The sequence below is a fragment of the Momordica charantia genome, assembly GCF_013281855.1.
Source record: "Momordica charantia cultivar OHB3-1 chromosome 5 unlocalized genomic scaffold, Mcharantia_2.0 BLBB01000005.1, whole genome shotgun sequence".
Taxonomy (NCBI): Eukaryota; Viridiplantae; Streptophyta; class Magnoliopsida; order Cucurbitales; family Cucurbitaceae; genus Momordica; species Momordica charantia.
Genome location: NW_028275163.1, coordinates 15554165 through 15576389, shown reverse-complemented (window position 1 = coordinate 15576389; position 22225 = coordinate 15554165). Strand labels below are relative to the sequence as shown.

At 34.3% G+C, this 22225-nt stretch overlaps 1 protein-coding gene, 2 long non-coding RNA genes and 1 pseudogene across 3 annotated transcripts; 3 read left to right on the top strand and 1 right to left on the bottom strand.

The window, feature by feature from the left end:
• Positions 1-358: 358 nt before the first annotated feature.
• On the top strand, positions 359-2653 carry LOC111024591 (uncharacterized). Its single transcript, XR_002603372.2, has 2 exons — positions 359-1389; positions 2483-2653. It is a non-coding gene; the product is annotated as an uncharacterized LOC111024591 (long non-coding RNA).
• Positions 2654-9410: 6757 nt separating this feature from the next.
• Positions 9411-13954, top strand: LOC148211422 (uncharacterized; annotated as a pseudogene).
• A 705-nt stretch (positions 13955-14659) lies between these two features.
• LOC148211421 (uncharacterized) lies at positions 14660-15022 on the top strand. The gene is made up of 3 exons (XR_015790782.1): positions 14660-14765; positions 14855-14903; positions 14991-15022. It is a non-coding gene; the product is annotated as an uncharacterized LOC148211421 (long non-coding RNA).
• A 6377-nt stretch (positions 15023-21399) lies between these two features.
• LOC111024598 (uncharacterized) lies at positions 21400-21822 on the bottom strand. Its single transcript, XM_022302307.1, has one exon. It carries the CDS (start codon positions 21820-21822, stop codon positions 21400-21402), a length of 423 nt encoding a protein of 140 aa, XP_022157999.1.
• Between the last annotated feature and the right edge of the window lie 403 nt (positions 21823-22225).

Here is a 22225-nt window from a genome sequence, read left to right as displayed (position 1 = left end):
TTTATTCAAATATCATTTTTACTACAAGAAATTGTTCTTACCTTTGTAGACGTATACTTTTCACTTTTTGAAATTCTCACATTTTCTGTAACACCTGCGTTCTTTGGCTCGTTTATTTTAAGACTTATTTGTGCCCCTGGATTTTTTCTCTATGCTGATATTTAATTTCATGAATTTTCTAATATTGAAGTTCTAATTTTGGATTTTAAATTTAGTTAATCTTTTAGATAAATTTTCTAAATCATTTTTAGAGAGAGTTCTTATTGGGAAAGGATAATGGAACGTTGTTATTTTTTTATATAAGACCTTAAACATTAATTTGTGTGCTATTTTAGTTTAATTGGACGGATTTGTTTTTGGTAAAATAAATAAAACAAAAAGAGAAAGGGAAAGGGAAAGAAAATAAAAAGGAAAAAAAATGAAGGAAACCTAGCCCCCATCTCTTTCCCCTTCCTTTCACGTGTAGTCTCATTCTTAAGAAGCTTCTTCTTCCTCCATAGCAATCCCATTCTTCTTCTTCTTCCTTCATAGTAGCCCCATTCTTCTTCATCATTGGCGACGACTTCACGACAGTATTTCCCAGCGGACGGCAAAGCAAACGAACCCCATGGCGGTATGACCCTCGGGCTGTAGCGTTTTCAGCGGTGGTGCGACAGCAACAAACGCCCAGATCTGGCGTTCTTCAACGGCCCAGCAGTGCGTGCGGCTCCTTTTTGGATTCGTTTCGTGGCAGTGCAGTACTGTGGACTTGAGGGAAGTTATTTCTTTTCTCGGTCGTGAATCGTGATTTTTTACTCAGTTTTCTGTTCATTTTCTGTCCGATTTTGCTTGTAAATTACTGTTTGCTTTGAAAACAAAGTCCCTCGAAGGTTCGTGAAAATGCCGAGTTTTAACTGATTATTTTGTTGCTTTGATTTTACTTTTTAAGTTGTTTTCTGGTTCAGTGAGAGAGTTTAGATCGTTGAACGGCGGCGAAAAGTTTTGGTCGGAATCGGCGGTGGATTTTTATGTTTCGTTTTGTTAGTAATATCGTGCATGATCTTGTAGTCGAGATTTAGGAGTAACTTTCAATTTTTATTTTTTTCTCCCTTGTTCGTGTTGTTCATTGTAGAGCGAAAGAGATTTTTTTGTATATTATTGTTCAGTTTTCAAAAGTGAGAAAGAAAAAAACTGTTTGTTTAATAATTATTATTCATTTTTAATTCTTACTGATTAATCTTCTTCTTCAAAGCAGGAATGAGCATCTAAACCGTGCAAAAAGGGGAAAAAAATTCAAAGATTCGAAGTTCAAAGCAATGGAAGAGAGAGAAGCCATAAGTGCGTGCGGCTCCTTTAACGGCGGCAAGGAGCATTCGGTGGTAGGGTTGTTGCTTATTCGACAAATCAATGGTAGGATTGTTGCACACTTATTAGATGTTGATCTGGAAAATTTATTTTGAGTCTATTTCATTATTTTCTTGGTGTTTCAAGGCAGTGCAATATAATCTCGACTGCTACTGTTAGATTCTGCTCACTTTGTAAATTAGAATTTTGTTTTCAAGTTTCTCGATTTAGGTTGTGTAGCTTACTTTTACGATTTTTACTAATTGAAGATGTAAACAACATATTGTTGTTTGTGGCAAACTGTCTGGGTAAATAATTTTTCTCACTTTCTACTGTGAAATGTGCTACTTTGTAGTTCTGCCAAACTCTGTGCTTTTTTTTTAGTCACGTGATTGGTTGGATGTGTGGTAAAGAAGAGATTTCTATAAAGAATCAATGATGGTTACTAATTGGATTTGGCATCTGAGTTCAATTCTTAAGCTTAATTAGTTTTCACCTAAAAGTTTAAGTTTAGGGATAAGTGGTTTGGAGGATCAGTTTAATGTTAATATTAAACAAATAGGCTTTCATCAGTTTGAAAGTTACAATTACCATCTTTTTTTGGAGGATTGCTCTCTCTAATAAGGTAGCTTTTAATCATGGTCATTGGAGGTATTATGCAATATCAAAACTTCCCGGTGATCTTATCTTGTATTATGGACTCTCTATCTAGAAAACCACTTCAATGATTGGATTTTCATTTAAGCTTTCAACCTATTGTCATCCGAGTTAAGCAAATCAAATAAAGCCATGAGGATTGTTATCAAAACGAAATTCTATCTCTTTCTCCTCTTAGGTTAGGATTGTGAAAGATGGTAAAAATCTAATACAGATTTTTTATTTTATAATTGTAGAAAATGTTTAATTAGTTCTTGTGTCTTATCAAAAAAAGTTTAATTAGTTCTTGTGGTAGTTTTTCTAAATTGCGTTGTTTTGAAAGATTCGCAGTAGATTACTCACTTACATGGTTAGTCATGAATTTTTTGTCTTGAAGAGGTAAACAATAGCATTTTGTATTTAAGTCTCTAGATTTAGGTTGCTTAGCTTAAGCTTTTAGGATTTTTAGCAATTAAAGTTGTTTTGGATTTTTTGATGACTAAAATTTCTCGTTTTGTTGTAGGTGATCACTTTCTGAAGATGATGATGAGGTTATTGAATAAAAAAATTAAAGCTTTCTTCGATGATAATGTATGGATTTTCAATTTGAGTCTTTGAGATAAGTGACTATTTTGTCTTTCTAATCAACATTGTTGGCCTTTTTATTAAATGCACTTGTCGGCTCTTACTTGTCCGGTTTGATTTGCAATAGTTTAGGCTTTTGAATTGAAGAAAATGCAGACAGACATACCTATAGTTGCAATGCCTTGGGCTTTATCATCAGCTTTTCCAACTATGTGGCCATGATGAAAAATATCATTAATACATTTTTTGGTACATTTTTATGTCATCCATTATATTTTAATGGATTTACAGTAACCATTATGTTTTTAAATTATGTATGATCATAAAATTATTTACACCGTTTGTTAGTGTTGTGTATATCCTTACGGATGAATTATCTTTCAACTGTGTTGTTTCTTCTCTAATTTTTGTCCCCCACTTCGATTCAGGCGTTGAGTATATCCTTTACTACATTGGGTCTTTGATGTGGCTTAGGAAGGATAAGTCGAATACTCTAATATCCACAAAGTATACAACCTCAAAATTAAAGAAATGGCCACTTATCTTATTTACCTGTTTTTAACTATTTGAGCATTAAAATGCATTTAAAGTAAGTTATTCCAGTTAATTCAAAACTTATGATATAGTTACCTATTTAGATGAGCTTTACTGCGTTATATTTCTGAATTGATTTGTCATTTTGAAATAAAATGAAATGGCTTCAAATACGGAATTCCTCTAGGGCAAAATATAATTTTGTTAATGTTGATTAATTAGTAAGGATGTTTATTTGCTGATTTTGATAATGAAATCCTTCCGTCAATTGTCAAGGACTTTTCTAGTGACAAAACATATAGCAAACTAATTTCTATGCATATGCTGATTCTAGTCGCACAATATTTTTTTGTTATTCTTTTTGTTACATTTACTTCTTCGTCGTTGCTTTTGATAGTAGTATAGCAAATATTCTCATTTTTTGTGTTTGTCAATCATCACTTACCATTGTAAGAAGAATATGACATTGATGTTTGTTTGACACTAGGGGTGATGTTTTTGTCTAATGTATTCTATTGATACTTCTTTCTCTTCCATTAATACATATTTGTGTGGCTATCCTGCAACAAAGATAGTCCATTAAGACTTAATGTTTATATGTGTCATGCATATAATATAAAGTATAATTGGATAATTGTGTGGTTTAAAGTTTACACGAGTAGAAAGTTGGTCTTCCATGACAGTTGTGAACGGTAAAAAAGTTTGGATGAAAAAAAAAACTGTTATAAATGATGGGGCACGTTTTTGGCGGGAAAAAACGGTATTTTTCGGATTTTGTAAGTTTTATGACAGTTAAAAACTGTCGCGAAAATCGAAATTTCAATGACAGTGGAAAACTGTCACGAATGGTGGAGGCGCGATTTTGGCGGGAACAAACGGCAATTTATGAAAATTTTCAGGCTTTTATGACATTTTATAATTGTCAATGAAAATAAAAAAATTTCAAGTATTCCATGACAATTACCTATATCATCTTGATAATGTATGACATACAAAAACAAATGATTTTAAGCGCATTTCATTTCTGTCGGAAAAACAACAGCTTCATTAACAATATTAATTATTTCGGGATTGTCTGGTCGCATCGAGTATAGATTTATGCTTAATAGTTTTCCCAAATACTCTATGAAACAAGTAGAAGATGGTATTTGTTATAGTGGTATGCTTAGCGTAATTGATTGTGCCCTTCCTCTCTTCGGTCCCGAGTTTGAGCCCTATGAATTTAAATTATTTTTTCAACCCTCTATTAATATATTTTTATAAAAAAATAATATAAGTTAATTCTAGTTTCACCAAGCATTCGGTAAATAAAAATATTCACATTTAAATTATACTCTAATTTTTTTATTGGAATGAAAGGTAATCAACTTTTTTGAACTATATATTAGTATATTTTATATTCTTGTATTAATATTAATTTGTCAATTACCTTCTCCGTATATGATTAGGTCAACCTTGTATATTTGTCTATATATATAGACTTTAATAATGAGAATACATAACATTGGATTCTCTCCAACCTTAGTTTCTACAAACTTAATCGAATTGTTAGGAATTAATTTAAGTTTAAATTGGAACTAGTTAGGTTCATGAAGCTTTAAATTTTTATAACATAAAACTTTGAAGTTTAGATAGAAATTTCCAAAATTAAATGTTAGTTTTGAGAATTTGTTTTTTTTATTAGATTCTTGTCTAAATTTTTAAGAATATTAATAGTAACTATTTGAAAGAAAATAGAAACAAGTCAATAAAATGAAAAATAAAAACTTAGTAGATATTTATTTTTGTAATATATATATATATATATAATGATAACGTATTTAGTTACTTGTGTGAATTGAACGCTGAAGACCACTGAGACTTATGGACACATGTGTACACCAAACACCAACAAAATAAGTTGATTTTATGAAATGTTCAAGTATAATATTAATATAGTAATCATTTTTTCATCGTAGGTAATTACAATTAAAATAAATTAAATCAAACCACGCCATTTGCAAACTTCTTTCTTCCTCATCTGTTTTCGATGTTCTTTTCAAAAAACCAAAAGTTCATTATCTTCATCGCGCCGTCGTTCAAGATTCGTTACCTAGATGATGCAAATTCACATAATCGATCGCTGACACTACAAGAATTATGAGTTTTTTCCAACGCTTTTATTCTCGACGCTGGGCAAACATCTTTTTCCCAATTAAAGAATAATAGTCGAGACTCTGCCGACTATTGACTAAAATAATCTGGAAAGGAATATATTTTTCGCTTTTATTATCGACACTGGGTGAAGTTACTCTTACCGACGCTTTTGCCTAATAGTCGAGTAAAATTTTGTTTTTATATATTACCACTCCCGACGATTTTTGAAATAGAAGGGAGAGATTTCTATTCCCGACTATTTTATTATATAGTCGGTCAAAATTTTTCTTAATTTTTTGAAATTACCACTCACGACTATTTTTAGAAAAAAGTTGAATAGTGGACTTTACACCAATATTTTATTAAATTGTAGGGCGCTATTGTTTTTTATTTTTTTAAATGTTACAATTGCCAGCTATTTTTGAAATAGTCACTACCAGAAATATGACTTTTAATAGCTTTTGGGCATAACATTTTAAAAAATGAGCTACGAAAAAGTAAATAAAAAAAGGGGGAATTTGAGAAATTTTTTTATTTTGGCGCCTAATGAAAAGTTGTACAGTCTCCAAAGTAGAGTCATCTCCTCCTTGTTCTTCGTTTTTAATTTTCCTTCGTGCTCCCAGACCCGAAAGTTACGCCCCCCCCCCACCATACTCCAACCAGATTAGAACACTGTCGCCGCCGTAGTGCTCCTAGAACTGAAATCTGCATCTGCCGTCCTGCTCTAAGTAGATCCAAACGCTGCTGCCGCCTTCTTTCTCCCAGATCCAAAAGCTGTCAAGCTGCGCCGACTAGATCCAAACGTTGTCGCCGCACTGCTCTAGCCAGATCTAAACACTACTGCTGCTGCACTGCCCCAACAAGATCTGAATGCTGCCGCCACCTTCGTTCTCCCAAATTCGAAAGCTGTTGTCGTCACTCTACTCTCAGATCTGAAGCTTATCACACCGCCCTTAGTTCATTCTCGAGGTCTGTTACCCACACCCTTCACGAAATCGCGTGGGGATCTCATTTTATCACGAGAGAAAACAAGGTGATGAACAGCGAAATGCTAGTTCTCTATTTCTAGGAAAAAAAATTAAATCCCTCTAAAATTTCACTTAAATCTTCAGTAGAATGCCTTTCCGCACCACTTTGCAAAGTGACGATGGTGCTACACCTCTCGGTAATTTTGTTAGGTCTTCTTTTTGCTACCTATCAATATCGATATCTTGATATGTCTACTTGTGAGATTATTTTAGTTGTGGCATGTGGTAAACTTATTATGGTTTTCTTTTTTCAGTGTTTGATTGTTGCTTCTTCACGGAAGTGGTGCAAGAAGAAGAATAGAAGGTCTATTTGGATGCCATTGTAGCACAGTTACAGAAAAACTTTCATGATGCTTCTTTCATGGTTTTTAACTTTAGAAAAGGTGAAAGGCGAAGCCAAATTCCTACTGTATGACTTATTCTCTCGTATTAGCCATATTAGAATTGCATAGGTGTTCACAAAGAATTGTCACGAAAAACATGAATCACATGGAATGAGCACCATTTAATGTTTTTTTAACAAGGAAGTATGAAAAGATAAAGATGTAATCAAAACCGTTCAATTTATATTTATAGGGAGTGACTATTATCTTCTTCTATATTTGTCTTCACTTTTTGAACTTAATGGCCTAAATTTGTAGACGGAGTTTACCGCTTCAATTGAGTTGGAAATCTTCATTTCCATTATCAATTGAGGAATTGCAAGACGACCACATTTGTTGCACATGATACTTTCGATATTTGGTTTATATTTAGCAAAAATGGTTTCCTACTTTATCATGTGAATTATTTATGTTTAAAAGAAATTTGGTATTTACATGTTAAGTTTTTTGTCATGTTATTATTATTATTTTTTTTTTGAAGTAGGATAAAAGTCAGAGAAACTTTTTTTTTGGGCAAGCAAACAACTTTCATCTAGCCGTTCTTTGTTTACTAGTTTATATTTGTCATAATTTTGAGAAGCTTTACAACTGGTTTACTCTCAAATTTGATGATATTTTGATTTAAGAGGCCAGTCATTTTTTATTCCTAACATCTGATCTTTGATTAGCTTTCTTAAATGTGCAACAGTTTGAAAAGTGCAGACCATAACATTGGGGTTGAAACTTCAATGTCCACCCTAGTACTAAGCAAGCACATAATAGTTATCTCTATCATCAAAAGCTTATGTGTTATTTTTCCTCAAGTTTGTACTTCTTTACTTGCACTATTTGGTTTTTGATTCTCATGTGGTTTTCTTTTCATCTAATCTGGATTTCATTTTATCGTTACCTAATTGACTACTATTGCATCATGTTCTAGTTTTGCTTCATAATATTTGCTGATAAACTATACTTTTATGGTTGTTTCTTTCGGATTAGTATTTTCATTTAGCATTAGACTCCTTTTGTAAACATTTCTGGGATCCCTTTCCAAAAATAAAAAATAAAAAACATTACTAGGATAATAGTAAATCTTTGTTGTTGATTTTTGAAAATTTCCACGTATGTAATATTTCATTCCTTCTACCTCTGTTCTGACAAGTCACGAACACTGAACTTGTTTAATTTAATTGGCTCTCTTGTAAGCTTGATTCTCATGATTGCATTGGTGTAACAACTTACACTAATTTTTTTTATTCATGTTCCTAGGATTGAATGACAAGGTCCGGTGAATTTCTTTGCTGAAACAATGAAAAATATTGTATTTTCAAGAAATTCATAACCAGGTTGGTATTGCTCGTAATGGCGGCTTAATGCCATTAGTGAAGTTTCTTGATTCAATAAATTGTTCTCTGCACTTAGATTTTGGACACATACTAGCAAAGGAAAGATTTTGTTACTTCTTCACTTAGATTTCTCTTATCCTGACCTTGTTTATTGCTCCGTTAAGTAGTACTTTGTTCTCAAGAGTTGCTCCGTTTACTTCTCCTTTTAATGACCATTATACGTCATGGTAGTTTCTTTATTGGGATGGTCCTCCCTACGATGCCTTTAATGAGATGATCTAATGCTCTTGAAGTTTGACAACAAGTTTAATCATACTGTCCATATTTGATGTACTTTGAATAAACCTTAAAATTAGTCTCGACCTGTAGTTTCTTTTTTTTCCATATTATCATGAGCAAATTGTTTACGTCATCATTTAATAAGTTGTCTAATATCATGACAATGGACAAATCATGGATGAAAAAAAATAGATTGTCTGAGGATTACGAGTTAGGAGTCGAGTCATTCATTGAATTTGGGTTCCATCATGCAAATGGTTCTAAGGTTATATGTTGTCCCTGCTTGAAATGTGGAAACCGTATAGATAAGGATGCTGCAACCATTAGAAATCACTTGTATGAACACGGTATTGATCAGAGCTATAGGGTATGGTTCTGGCATGGTGCAGAATATGAACCTAGAACAGATGAGGATAGGTTGAATGGTGAGTTCAATAAGAATCACGAAGATGATAATGATTTGTTCGATGTGATTGACAGGATTCAGACTGTTTATGATGGAATTTCACATGTACCGAAATCGTTTGAAAATATGTTTGATAATGCTAAGAAACCATTATACCCTGGATATAAAAAGTTCACGAAGTTGTCAGCTTTAGTAAGATTATACAACTTGAAAGTACGATATTCGTGGACCAATTCCAGTTTTCAGAATTACTATCTGTAATTAGTGACCTCCTACCAGAATTGAAAGAAATGCCGAAATCCATGTACGAGGCGAAAAAAACATTGTGTTGTTTGGGTTTGAATTATGAGAAAATTGATGCATGTCCTAATGATTGTTGCTTATATAGAAAGGAATACGCACGCATGAACCGATGCCCTTTTTGTAGTTTGTCTAGGTGGAAATTAAATAAGGATACAACTAAGGAGAAAGAAGGAGTTCCCGCAAAGCAGCTGTGGTACTTTCCGATAATTCCAAGATTCCTTAGACTATTTAGGAGCTCCGATCATGCTAAGAATTTGACATGACACAATACCGGTAGGAAACTAGATGGGGTTTTGCGACATCCAGCTAACTCTTCCTCTTGGAGGTTAATAGATCACCTTTGGGCGAATTTTGGTTTGGAATCAAGAAATTTACGTTTGGGCTTATCAACGGATGATGTTAACCCATATGGGGATAGGAACAATAAATATAGTTGTTGGCCAGTGATAACTACAATATATAACCTTCCACCATGGTTGTGCACGAAGAGGAAGTTCTTGATGTTGACCATGTTAATTTCAGGACCGAAAAAACCGGGTACGATATAAATATATATCTAGCTCCGTTGATTGAGGACTTGAAACTTTTGTGGGAAGCTGGAGTTCAGTGTTATGATGCGCACAAACAAGAATCGCTTATTCTAAAAGCTGTCTTGTTGTGGACTATTAACAACTTTCCAGCGTATGGAAACTTATGTGGATGCACTGTGAAGGGTTATAAAGCTTGCCCCATACGTGGCACTAACATTTCTTCAATACGGTTGGTTCATGGGAAAAAAATGTGTACATGGGACATAAAAGATTTTTACCAAGATATCATCCATACAGAAAACAAAAAAAAGACATTCAATGGTAGGCAAAAGCGTGCAAATGCTCCGCAACCTTTGTCGGGAGATGCTATTTTTAGAATACTTACTGACATGAACTTCCCAAGGGGCAAGAAAGATGACAATAAGTTGAGTTGGCAAACTGCCAATACGTATTGGAAGAGAAAATCTACATTCTTTGAACTCCCATATTGGAATAAGTTACATGTCAGACATTGTCTGGATGTAATGCATATTGAGAAGAATATGTGGATAAATATCATGGGAACATTATTGAACATTCCAGGAAAAGGTAAATACGGAATAAATGCTAGGCTTAATCTGGTTGAGTTGATTATTCGCACTGAACTTGCACCAGTAACAAGAGGGAAAAGAACTTACATACCTCCTGCGTGTCACACATTATCAAGAGAGGAGAAAAGAACTTTATGTAAGACTTTGTATGATGTCAAAGTTCCTGAAGGGTACTCCTCCAACATTCGAAGTCTTGTCTCTCTAGAAGACTTGAAACTCAACCAGCTGAAATCTCATGATTGTCATGTTTTGATGCAACCACTACTTCTAATCGCGCTACGCTCAGTTATACCCAAGCATGCGCGATATACCATTATCAGGTTGTGTTTATTCTTCAACCGAATATGTTCTAAAACTGTTAATGTTGAAGAATTGGATAAATTGCAAGATGATATAGTGGTTACATTATGTCTATTGGAGAAGTACTTCCCACCTTCATTTTTCGATGTAGTGGTGTATCTTACTATTCACCTTGTGAGAGAAGTTAAACTTTGCGAGTATTGAAGGTGGATGTAACCATTTGAACGATATATGAAGGTATTGAAGGGATATGTGCAGAATAGAAACCGTCATGAATGAAGTATTGCACAGTCATATATAGTGGAGGAAGCTGTTGAATTTTGCACTGAGTTTCTTTCTAGACTAGATGCGGTTGGACTTGGCTCGCAAAACAATGTAGAAGAGAGTCTCCATGATAGGCCATTATCAGCTGGATCATACGTAAAGCCGAGTGTTGAACATCTAAAGCAAGCTCATATTTATGTACTGGAGAACACTGAAGAAGTGAAACCATACTAAAGGTATTAATATTTCAATCTCATAAGTATATTTCAGTTGAAGATTTTCATAATACTCAACATTTGTTGCAGACAACACATGAAACACTTGAAAGGGGAAAATCCAAATAGGTCAAATAATATGAAGTGGCTTCAGAATGAACACACCAGAAGCTTCGGCAACTGGATACGTGATAAGGTGAACAATGTCCATAATTCAAATATCTTGTACACTTGATAGGCATGCAGTATAATCAGATGTGTCCTTTTTTTTCCTTTCCATAGGTGATGAGCGAAATTACGAACGGTAAATGCATTTCGGAAACCTTGCGCTGGATGGCTCATGGGCCGAAGCCAGAGGTTAGGATGTATGATGGCTATAGGATAAATGAATGTTCTTATAGCACAAAACAATGTGACAATATTAGAAATTTTCCAAAATAGTGGGGTAAGCTTAGTTGCCACGACAATTCAACTGTCTAGTGCAAAAGATAAGAATTTAATAGTTGGAGACATGTCATTCTATGGGCTCATTCAAGAGACATGGGAGATTAGCTACAACACATTTAAACTTCCACTATTTAAATGTGATTGGGTTGAAAACCACAACGGTGTTAGAACAGACGAACTTGGATTTACATTAGTTGATCTGAATCATATTGGACACACGTCAAATTCATTCATATTGACATCACAAGCTAGACAGGTTTTCTATGTAGAAGATCCAAGTGATGTACAATGGTCAATCGTAGTGACACCCCCACTGAAAGACTTCAGTTACACTTATTCCGAGGATGATCTTGATGATTATTCGTTGTACTATACTTCAATCTCGAAGGACACACCATCAGCTGAAGTTGGTGAAAATGGCCCATTATATACAAGAGAAGATTGTGAAGGCACATGGGTTGATATTTAATTATGTATTGAGTACGTGTATACAATATTTTATAATTTTTTATTTGTTGTTGTGTTAATCAAATTCTAACACGTGTGAACTGTTGTCTTTTTGTTTTCCGTAGGCAATCAGTTCAAGCGGATATACTAGAAGACCTTGTTTTAAATTATTTTGTTATCATGCATCGCTTTGTTCACATAGACTATATTGAGTTCATGTATTCTGTATTCTTTTGCTGTTTGTTAATGTAGTATTAGTAATATTACTGAGTTTTTATTTTATTGTCTTATTTAATGTTCAATTACTATTATTGGTTATCTTTACATTGAATTATTTCGGTAGTGCAATTTCCACATAACTAAAGAGAATTTGTACCAGAACGACAGAATGACAAATGTAGGCGAAACCAGCAAGACGAGAAAGAAGCGTGGACCTACGGGGTTGCACGAGATTACACGAATTAGCAGCGAAGGTCACTGGTGGGTTATTAAGTATAATGTGAAAGGGCAACCGATTGGACATAATGCGACGAAATTGAAGACTTTTATTGGAATAAGTGTACGACACCATATTCCCATAATATACGAAACATGAAAATCGGTTCCATCCGAGGCGAAGGAGAAAATCTATGACTTGATACAGGTATTTTTATAATTTTTTAACTAGTTATACTTGGTTTACACGATTTGTATTGGCCATATAGGATGGATTTGTAGTTGATCATAGAACCAAAAAAAATTTAATTCAAGTGGTTGGGATTGATTTTAGAAACTTTAAGTACAGGCTCACGAACAAGTTCATTAAGCCATTCATAAACGTTGGGAGGTGTTCTTGAAATCTAGATTGACTGAAGACTTTGAGGTACTGATAAGAATCTTGATACTTTGCAAATCATTTATCTATGTTCTATATCAAAAAATGTAGTACACTGATACATTAACGCCTTTATGCAGAGACAAAGTGAGACGAACAGAGAAAAACATAAAAAGCACGTGTATAACCATTGCATGTCGCGGAAGGGTTATGCAAACCTTGCTGAGGAATTGGTACGTTATATATTTATTATAACAATTTAAGCAATAATTATTAACTAAATTGAACTATGTGTGTAGAAAATTGATGCATCACATGAGAGACCATCAGATCATTGCATCTTATGGAAGAAGGCTCGAACAAATCGCAAGGGGAAGATTGTGCATAGACCGACACAGAAAGTTGTAGAGCGCATAATAAGTGTTATATTAATTTTTAAGCACGAATAATAATTGTTTCAACTTATATTTGCTGTTACAATTATAGGATGATCTCATGATAACGCAAGACTTGCAAGAAGAGAATGTGGACAAAGATGAGGATTTGTTATCCATCGCACTAGGCAGTCGAGATCGGCCCGGACTTGTTAGAGCAGTAAGTTGGGGCATAACAAAAATCCAGTAATTCCATAATCCAACCAAACACTCAGCGCCCCTAGTAGGAGATAAAAAGGTGGACATCGAAGAGTATGATCGAATGGCAGCTCTTGTGAAAGAACTTCAAGCGAAACTGAAGAAGTATGAAAAAGGTTCCCCAAAATCAAAACATGGCATGCCAGTTAAGAAGACTCCAAAAAAATCTTCTAAACTGAAGCGTACCACACCATCTAAAAATGCACCAAAGAAATCTCCTCGGTCGAAGCGTACCACACCATCAAAAAACGATCCAAAGAAATCTCCTTAGTCAAAGCGTACCACACCATCTAAAAACGCTTCAAAAATATCTCCGCAATCAAAGCGTGGTACTTTATCGAAGCATGAGCGAGATGAAAACGTTTTAAAAGAGGAGAATATAGATGAGGTAAGTGTTTATATTTACCAAGTTGTCTTATAAGAAATGTAATGCACGTAGTTACCGATACTTAACTGATGTTACTGTATGTGTTCACTTGAAGATATTGAACAAGGAAGAAACTTTGGAGTTCAAGGTAAGTGTTCGCCAGTTTTTCAATTTAACGAAACAAGAAATATAACGTCGTCAACTGCTTATAAATATTATTTTCGATACAGGAGGGAACTCATTGTCGTCTGGCACTTGGGTCCATCGATAATGTTGTCGCTGCGGGCACTTTATTTGAATCTGGGAGGAATGATGGAATCGTGAAAGTGTCCATAGACGTGGTGGTTGATGACGACTCTCAACTTCCAATTCCGATGCATGGAGGAAAGATATTCTCTCGCAATAAATAGGTTCACATTTTTTATGGCCACAAAGTCTAGTCATATCCGATAATGAGAAGGTAACATCTCGTAGTTGATTGTAAGAATTCATTAGTTCATCGTTAACAACCATATTATCTTGAATTGAAGGAAATAAAACATTCGAGAGAGCTGTTCAGTTTGGAAAGTGGAAAATCTCCAACACAACCTGCAGCCATTAGTCTAACATGTTTAACTCGTGAGATAAACTACATTGGAAGGGCAATTCAAATGATTATATCGAAGGATGTGTTCGGCCATGAACATAAGTTGTTTATCATGGTGGAGGATGTACAGAAGTTGTTTCATATGGAACCGACAACTACTTCGTGCATTGATGCCTACACGACGTAAGCTATTTGCTTTCAAGTTGATTTTCTGTTGGTTGTAGAGTACGTTATGTTGATCAATATATTGCTTTATTAAATATTGAACTTTCAACGCCTTTGTGTAGGTTCTTACGTAGATCGTTGGGCAATGAAAATGAATCAAGCCCGTACAAGTTTCTAGATGTTGGGGTCACTTCTATAACTAATCTGTCTAAAGAAAACCGCATGCAAGTATTGACAAAAAGACTCTCAGAATTGGAGTTGAACCAACTGCTGATGTTTCCATATCATTCCGGGTAAGTTTTCATATTGGCCATAGATAAATATTTCATACGTGCCAATAAGTAATTATTAACTTGAATTTGTAGAGATCATTGGACATTGATAGTAATGTCTCCCGCAAAGAATATGACATTTTTTCTTGACTCGATGAGAAATCGCCTGACAGATGATATTCTTAGTGTCATCACCATGTAAGTGTATTGCATGCCTCCTCATGTAGTATTAAATATTTATTAGCATATATAATGATGACATATCTTATATGAGTCACTTGGTGTAGGGCTGTAAGAAATATACAGAAAAAACCATTTGCTCTCAAGCGTGTACTGGTAAAGCGTTTTTCGAGTTCAATTATTTGTCTGGATTTATATATAACTTATTTATCGAGGTGTATTATTTATATGTTATATTCACAGTGCCCAAAACAACCGAATGTAGTAGAATGTGGATACTATGCATGCGGTTCATGCGTGGCGTAGTCTTCGCTTGTAACACAACAATCCCAGAATGCGTACGTAAATAGCCTAGTGTGAATGTTTGAACAATAATATATATTCTCACATTGCATTGCTTTGACTTTGATATAAATATGTATAGATGAAAGGGGCACCGTAGTGTTACACAGGAGCACTTGGATGTGATTAGGAGGGAGTTGGCAGAGTTCATACTCTAGCACATATATTTTTCGTAGTACATGTGTTATCTTGTTTTTTGGCTTCCCCGTTCATGTAACTCATTGTCGTTTGGTTGGCCGTCGCATGTTGGAGATTGAAAATTTTTGTTGAGTGAAGGGTTCCATCGAATACTTTTGGGCAATACCCTCAGCATGAACACATATACTGTAACGGTATATTGAGGTATGGTTCTTGGTCACTGTTAACACCTCATGTTGTTGACTATATTCTTGAGCTGAAACATATCGTATGATCTTGAGAAGCATGTTGGTCATAGTAGAATTATTTGTTGTGTCATTTGCTACCCCATAAGATTGGTGTGTTCATATCTTGTTTCTGGTTGTCTTTCTCTCCCGTTCTGGCTACTTATGTGGTCTCTTTTGTGAATATCGTGCATTGATTTTAGGCTTGACTTGCTTATGTAAGATTGTGCATGTAGCCAATTAAGACTTAGTGTTTATACGTGTCATGCATATAGTATAATGTCTCGTTGGATAATTGTGTGGTTTAAAGTTTAGTTGGATAATTGTGTGACTATCCTGCAGCAAAGATAGCCAATTAAAACCTATTGTTCATATTTGTGTCATGCATATAGTTGAAAGTCTAGTTGGATGATTTTCTGGCTATCCTGCAGTAAAGATAGCCAATTTTCATTTCCGTTTGTGTTTGTTAAAGCTATGTTGTTTAGATTGGTGTGTTCATATCTTGTTTCTGGTTGTCTTTCTCTCCCGTTCTAGCTACTTCTGTGGTCTCTTCTGTGAATATAGTGCATTGATTTTAGGCTTGACTTGCTTATGTAAGATTGTGCAAGTAGCCAATTAAGACTTAGTGTTTATATGTGTCATGCATATAGTATAATGTCTCGTTGGATAATTGTGTAGTTTAAAGTTTAGTTGGATAATTGTGTGGCTATCCTGCAGGAATGATAGCCAATTAAGGTTTAGATAAGTAGATTGTTTTTGTTTGTTAGTGTTCAACATCTGTGGTGTTCCTAAATCAGTTTTATTTAGGTAAAGTCTTTAGTATTTTGAGAATTTAAAAAACCGTTTGATATTGCCTTTTAGAGCCTTTGTTTTTGTGAAAGAAGGGTTTTATGTGAGTGATTTGAAAGAAAGAAAAATATCTTAGGTGCGTATTGTGATTGTTAGCTCTCTGGCACTACATAAAGGCTATGAAAGTATGTTGATTCCGAAGGTTTGAAATATAATTTTCTTTTCTACTATGTTAACCTTTACAATGAGTAGAAAGAGAAACTAAACTCAGTGTAAGAGATTTGAAAGTTTAGGTTATCTACTTTTGTGTATATTTGCCGAAGTTAATTCGTGTTTTCTTAATTGTTTGTTTTGAATATGTTGTTCAGCATGTGGGAGCGAGGGTTGAAGGAAGCAGGGCCTAGCATTTCTGTAATATGTTAGCTACATTTTGTAGTTTGACCTTTCACGTTTACACGGTATGAACTCTAAAACATATAATAGTAATATGTTAGCTACATTTGTTGTAGTTTGACCTTTTGCATATACTATTGTGAAATATTTGAGGTTTTTATCCATTGCTTAGGTCTTCCAAGAAGAGCCTAGAGAACCACGACGGGTAGCTACTTGCAATATCTAAAAGATGACTGTTGGGTAATTTTTTGTTGGGTTAATAGTTACTTGGTATAGTTTTTTTATGTACGGGGTTGATTGACATGAAAAACCTTCGTTCATGTATATATAATTTACTATATGTATACACTTTATATTTGTAGGTGGGTTGGTGTACTAATGGATATATATGTTCTTGTATGTAAAATACGTTACAATTGACAGGTACAAGTACAACTATGGAAAGTGATTTTTAGAAACATTTCAAAACAAGATTATATGAAAAGTTACATTTATAAAATGTCAACAAAATAGGTTTCGTGACAAAAAAAAATTAAAACTATTTCTTGACAATTAAATGTCGACATTATCAAGTATATCATGATAGTTCTAAATTGTCGTTGTAAACCTTTACGTGACATATATCGAATGTCATTATTTAATGTTGCATGACATTTTTAAGTTGTCATTATACAATTTTTCGTGATTGTTAAAACTGGCAATATTGTGATTGGAGAAAGAAACATTCTTAGACAGAAGAAAAGAAGAATTTTAGAACTGTTTATGAGATTGAAAATTTTATGCAGAAATAAGTTTTCAAACCACCATATTGCTGTATCTAGGTGATTGCCCGTATGCTATAAGAATGTGTTTCTATAGTATACCTAGAAATAGAAGGTCTTTGGGACCATTAGACTCCACATGTTGAGAGAATTATTCTACTGTGTATATTGAGATTACTCTATGCCAGTGGACCAGAAATAGAATTATTCTGTTGTGCGTATTGAGATTACTCTACGCCAGTGGACAAGAATAGAATGTGGATACATATGTGGTGTTGAGTTTTCTTAACCTGTTTTAGGTTTAAAAGAAGACATTTGATATGTATTTAGAAGTGTTTTCAGAAAGTATATGTTGTTACAAGTATTGTTTAGAAAATTACTGAATTTTTGTTTGCTCAAGTTTTTACTGAAGAAGCTTATTATTTCAATTTTAAGAAGTTTGTTTTAAGAGTTGTAATTTCAGTTGTTGATGAAAGAAGTTTTATGAAACTATTTTCTTATTAAATTGTCATTCACTGAACTTCCTAACTCACTGTTTATCATTTTTTTCCTCCACCAGGCTGCACTTGAGTTTCAAAGAGATAGCTGACCAGTTTCTGCCACTCATCGTCTTAGAACTTGCATATCATTTTGTATGTATATTTAGAATGACTTGTAATGGAGTAGTTGTACCTTTTGTGGTTGTAAAACATGTTTAGAAATCATGGCCGAATATTTATTTCTGAGCTGAATTATGTTACACTTTATGTTTTATATATTGAAGAATAATCTAAATTAGTTTTAGAAATTTAGAATGAAATTTGACTATAGACTCTATAGTAGGTTGGAGTTTATGGTCAGCGCGGCTTGTTCTAGAACTAGTAGGTGTTTTTGGGGCGGGTCATGTCATATTGGCTCCGTCAACAACCCTTGTTCATGGTCCAACAGTATCAGCAACTCTTGTTGTCGTACTGATAGCTTATTTGGAAAATTTATTTATCATTTTACTATGTGGTTTATGATCTCTTACGTGGTCTTCTTCTAGGAAAGTAGCATTTGTCGATACAAATTCTTTATTTGAAGGGATTGGATCCCGCAGTGGAAGTGCGCGAATGCGTGTGCTTCGACTTGTTTTAGAATTGCAACAAAGAAAAGACACATAAATACGAATAACAAGAAGTTAGTGATACAAACTTTGAAGACACCTCTTAAATGTAGATATCAATGCCACCACAAAGTCTTCCTTGCTATCCTCTGGACGTTAAGATCTCGGTTTGTGGGAACCGTCTTGTAACTGGAAAGGAAATCGAGAGAGAGAGAGAGATTTTCTCAGAGACTGGGGACCAAAACAGAAAAGGAGAGTCTCCCTTTTATAAAGGAGGAAGAGTGGTGGGGAAGTCACAACTTTCCCACTTTCCATGGTGGGAAGTGGGAAAGTTGTGACTTTCTGACTTTCCACCATTAATGATGGAAAGCGGTCATTTTCCATTTTTTTCTTTTTTTATTTAATTAAATTAATAATTAATTAAATCATATTTAATTAATTACCAAAAAAATAATTATTAATTAAATTAAATTAAATCAAATTTAACTTAACCAAATTAACATAAGTCATTAATTGAATTTAATTATATTTAATTAAATTAATAAACATATCCCATTAATTTAATTAAATCATATTTAATCAAATTAAACTTAAATTAATTAACTATATTAGAATCAAATTCCAATATACATCTCTCTCATAATTTTGAATTCAATTCAAAAATTAACCTTATATTATAATGTATCAATATACATTATGCTAATTCCCATTAACAAATTTGAACAATTCAAATTCTTTTCAAGATTAAATATTCTTAACTATCCTTTACGAGCTAACAAAGGGACCTAATGGACCTACAGATCGGAAGCTCTAACGATACGAGATTAATTGATTAAACTCATTAACCATATTAATCAACATTCAATAACTGTCAGTCACTCCACTAAAGACCCACAGTTGTACTCTTCTCACTGTAGAATATTTTCCGTCCATGGATTTTGAGCATTAAGGGTAAGTCAATCCTTCACGAGTGTTTGTAACCACAGTTGGGTCAAATTACCATTTTACCCATATGTTATATCTTGTACCTTAAGTACCGTTGATCCTCTAATGAACAACCCGGTTATGGTCCAACCAATAACTAGAAGTCTCTTTCAGACAAGTGAGAGGGTGCGGCCCCTTGTTCAAGTCCCAGAGTCAGCACTCAAGAGAACACTCATCTACTTACCCTGAAGTCGGGAAGGAGTGAATTTCATCTTGTGTAGTTATGTTCCCAACTCCTCACTCGGTCTCGTCCCCAAAATGGTAGGCATATAGAGTCGGCGACTCGAGCCACTCTCACCCATACAAATCAAATGACGAGCCCTAACAGGCAGGAGTCCATAACTCACTCAGGATTGAGATCGAGATACCTGGTCATCCTATTGGAATATTAATTTATTAGCTAACGGTGTTATAGCTAAAGATTAATTATTTCGTGGGCCGGTCTTATACAAACTCATTGTATAGGATACCCCCACTCGCATGTCTCCACACAAACGACCTTGATCAAGTCATTTGTAACTATTACAAAGTGGGTCATATCCATAATGTTACCAAGATAAAGTACCCAACCCTATCCATATATTATAGACCCTTTAGGTTACTACTGGAACATTATTCACGTATATATCAAATATATACTGTATATATATACACTGTATATCAAATATATAGGCTTAAATATATACTGTTCCAGTTACATGACAAAACCTCGGATATTAGTTTATTGGATTTTGGTTAATGCAATTCTATCAATAACAACTTTATTGAATGAATATTTGTTTTATATTTACAAACCACGAGTTTAGAGCATAAAACCCAACATTATTTTCCTTAGGATCGAAGAAGTAACCACCTCTTGTTTTTTTGGGATAACCTACAAATAGGCATATCTTTGAACGTGGTCCAATTTCTTTGGACATCCCCAAACTCTGAAGTGTCGTAAACTAGGTTTACGACCTCTCCAAAGTTCAAATGGTGTTTCGGAAACACTCTTTGATAGAACATTGTTTCGGATATAAACTACAGTCTCCACTACATAACCTCAAAACGAGTTAGGCAATTGAGCATAGCTTATCATTGATCGAACCATGTCTAACAGGGCTCTGTTTCTTCTTTCTGACACACCATTTTGTTGTGGTGTACCGGGTGCGAAGAGTTGGAAAGCGATACTATGTTCTATCATACATTGTTGAAATCTTAAGTCCATGTACTCACTATCACAATGTGATCAAAGTGTTTTAATGGACTTACCTAATAAATTTTCAACTTTAGTCTTATTCTCTTTGAACTTTTCAAGTTTCTGACTTATGTTGCATTAGGTAAAGTTGCCCAAATCTTGAATAATATGAACGAGATGAAATATTCATACACACCTCGAGCTTGAACATTTATTTTACCACAAAGGTCTGAATGTACAAGTTCTAAGGGTTCTTTGGCTCTATAACCTTTTGCTGTAAATGGTCTTTTAGTTACATTACCCTCAAGGCATGATTCACATATTGGTAAAGAGTTGTCGTCTAACTTAGTTAGGAGGCCACTCTTAACCAGCTTCTCAATCCTATTGAGATTAAGTGGCCAAGTCTGAGTCGCCAAAGATGGGCATTTTCTTTAGGAGAAATTCTTTGTTTTTTGGGCTGTGTTGTTGCAGTTTTAAACAATTCATTGTTTAGAATTTTTTTAGTTAAAGTTGGTCTTAATACGTACAAGCTATTTTCTAATTTTGCTGAACAAATTTCAACACCTTTTCTTATAATAAATGCTTCATTAGAAAGAAAAGAGATTGACATAGATTGTTCAAGTAAGTAAGCAACAAAAACTAAATTTCTCTTCATTTGAGGGACAATGTACACATTATCTAATAACATGTATCTATGCTTGCTGAGAAATAACTTGACGTTGCCCACCGCAATAGTAGAGATGATCTCCCCGATTCCAACTCAGAGAGAAATCTCTTGCCTCCAGGAACTAATTGCTTGTAAAGAAGAGCAAACATGATTAGTGGCTCCTGAATCAATTATCCAAGACGAATCATCATTCTCCATGAAAGATGTTTCTAGAACAAGTAAATCAAATTTACCTTCTACTTTCTTCTTATCGGCCAAGTACTTCGGGCAGATTCTTTTCCAATGCCCGTCAACACCATAGTGGAAACATTTCCATTTGGTTGCAACCTTAGCCTTCTTCCCCTTCTGGACAACAGCGGGGACAATTTTATTCACATGTTCCCGGACAGATGTTCCCTCCTTCATCCATGAGTTGAAGATGAATTTGAGAACTTCATGCATGACTTGTAAGGAAGGTTTTCGAAGCATGTCACGCAATGAATCCATGATCTTGAGTGCAGTTATCATGGTTCTCATGTTTCGCCAAAACATCAGATATACTGGCCAAGATGTAGACTCAAGCCTTTGAATTACCTGTCATATGCGCCACGAACAGCTTTCGTGGCGTCAGGTCTAGGGATCTCCGGACAGGCCTCCATTAAGACAAAGTAGAGATCATCTACTACAAGTATGGTGTTAAGGTTCGTTTTCTACGTGGGATAGTTATCCCCAGTTAGTTTATCGGCAACAAAAAGTGAAATTAAAGATGTAGACATAATTCCTTAAACAAATAAATTATTTACATTAGAACTTTGCAAAACCTCTTTGAACCAATCAAATTTAGCAAATTAAGAAATAATCAATCCTACAATTAAATAATTTGCAATGATACTTCAATGATTTAGAACAACCGCCATTGAAGGGTAGTCAATTATTCCTT

Bases quoted from the DNA above. Each gene is read 5' to 3' on its own strand.
- LOC111024598 (XM_022302307.1), bottom strand. From the start codon at position 21,822: ATGAGAACCATGATAACTGCACTCAAGATCATGGATTCATTGCGTGAC.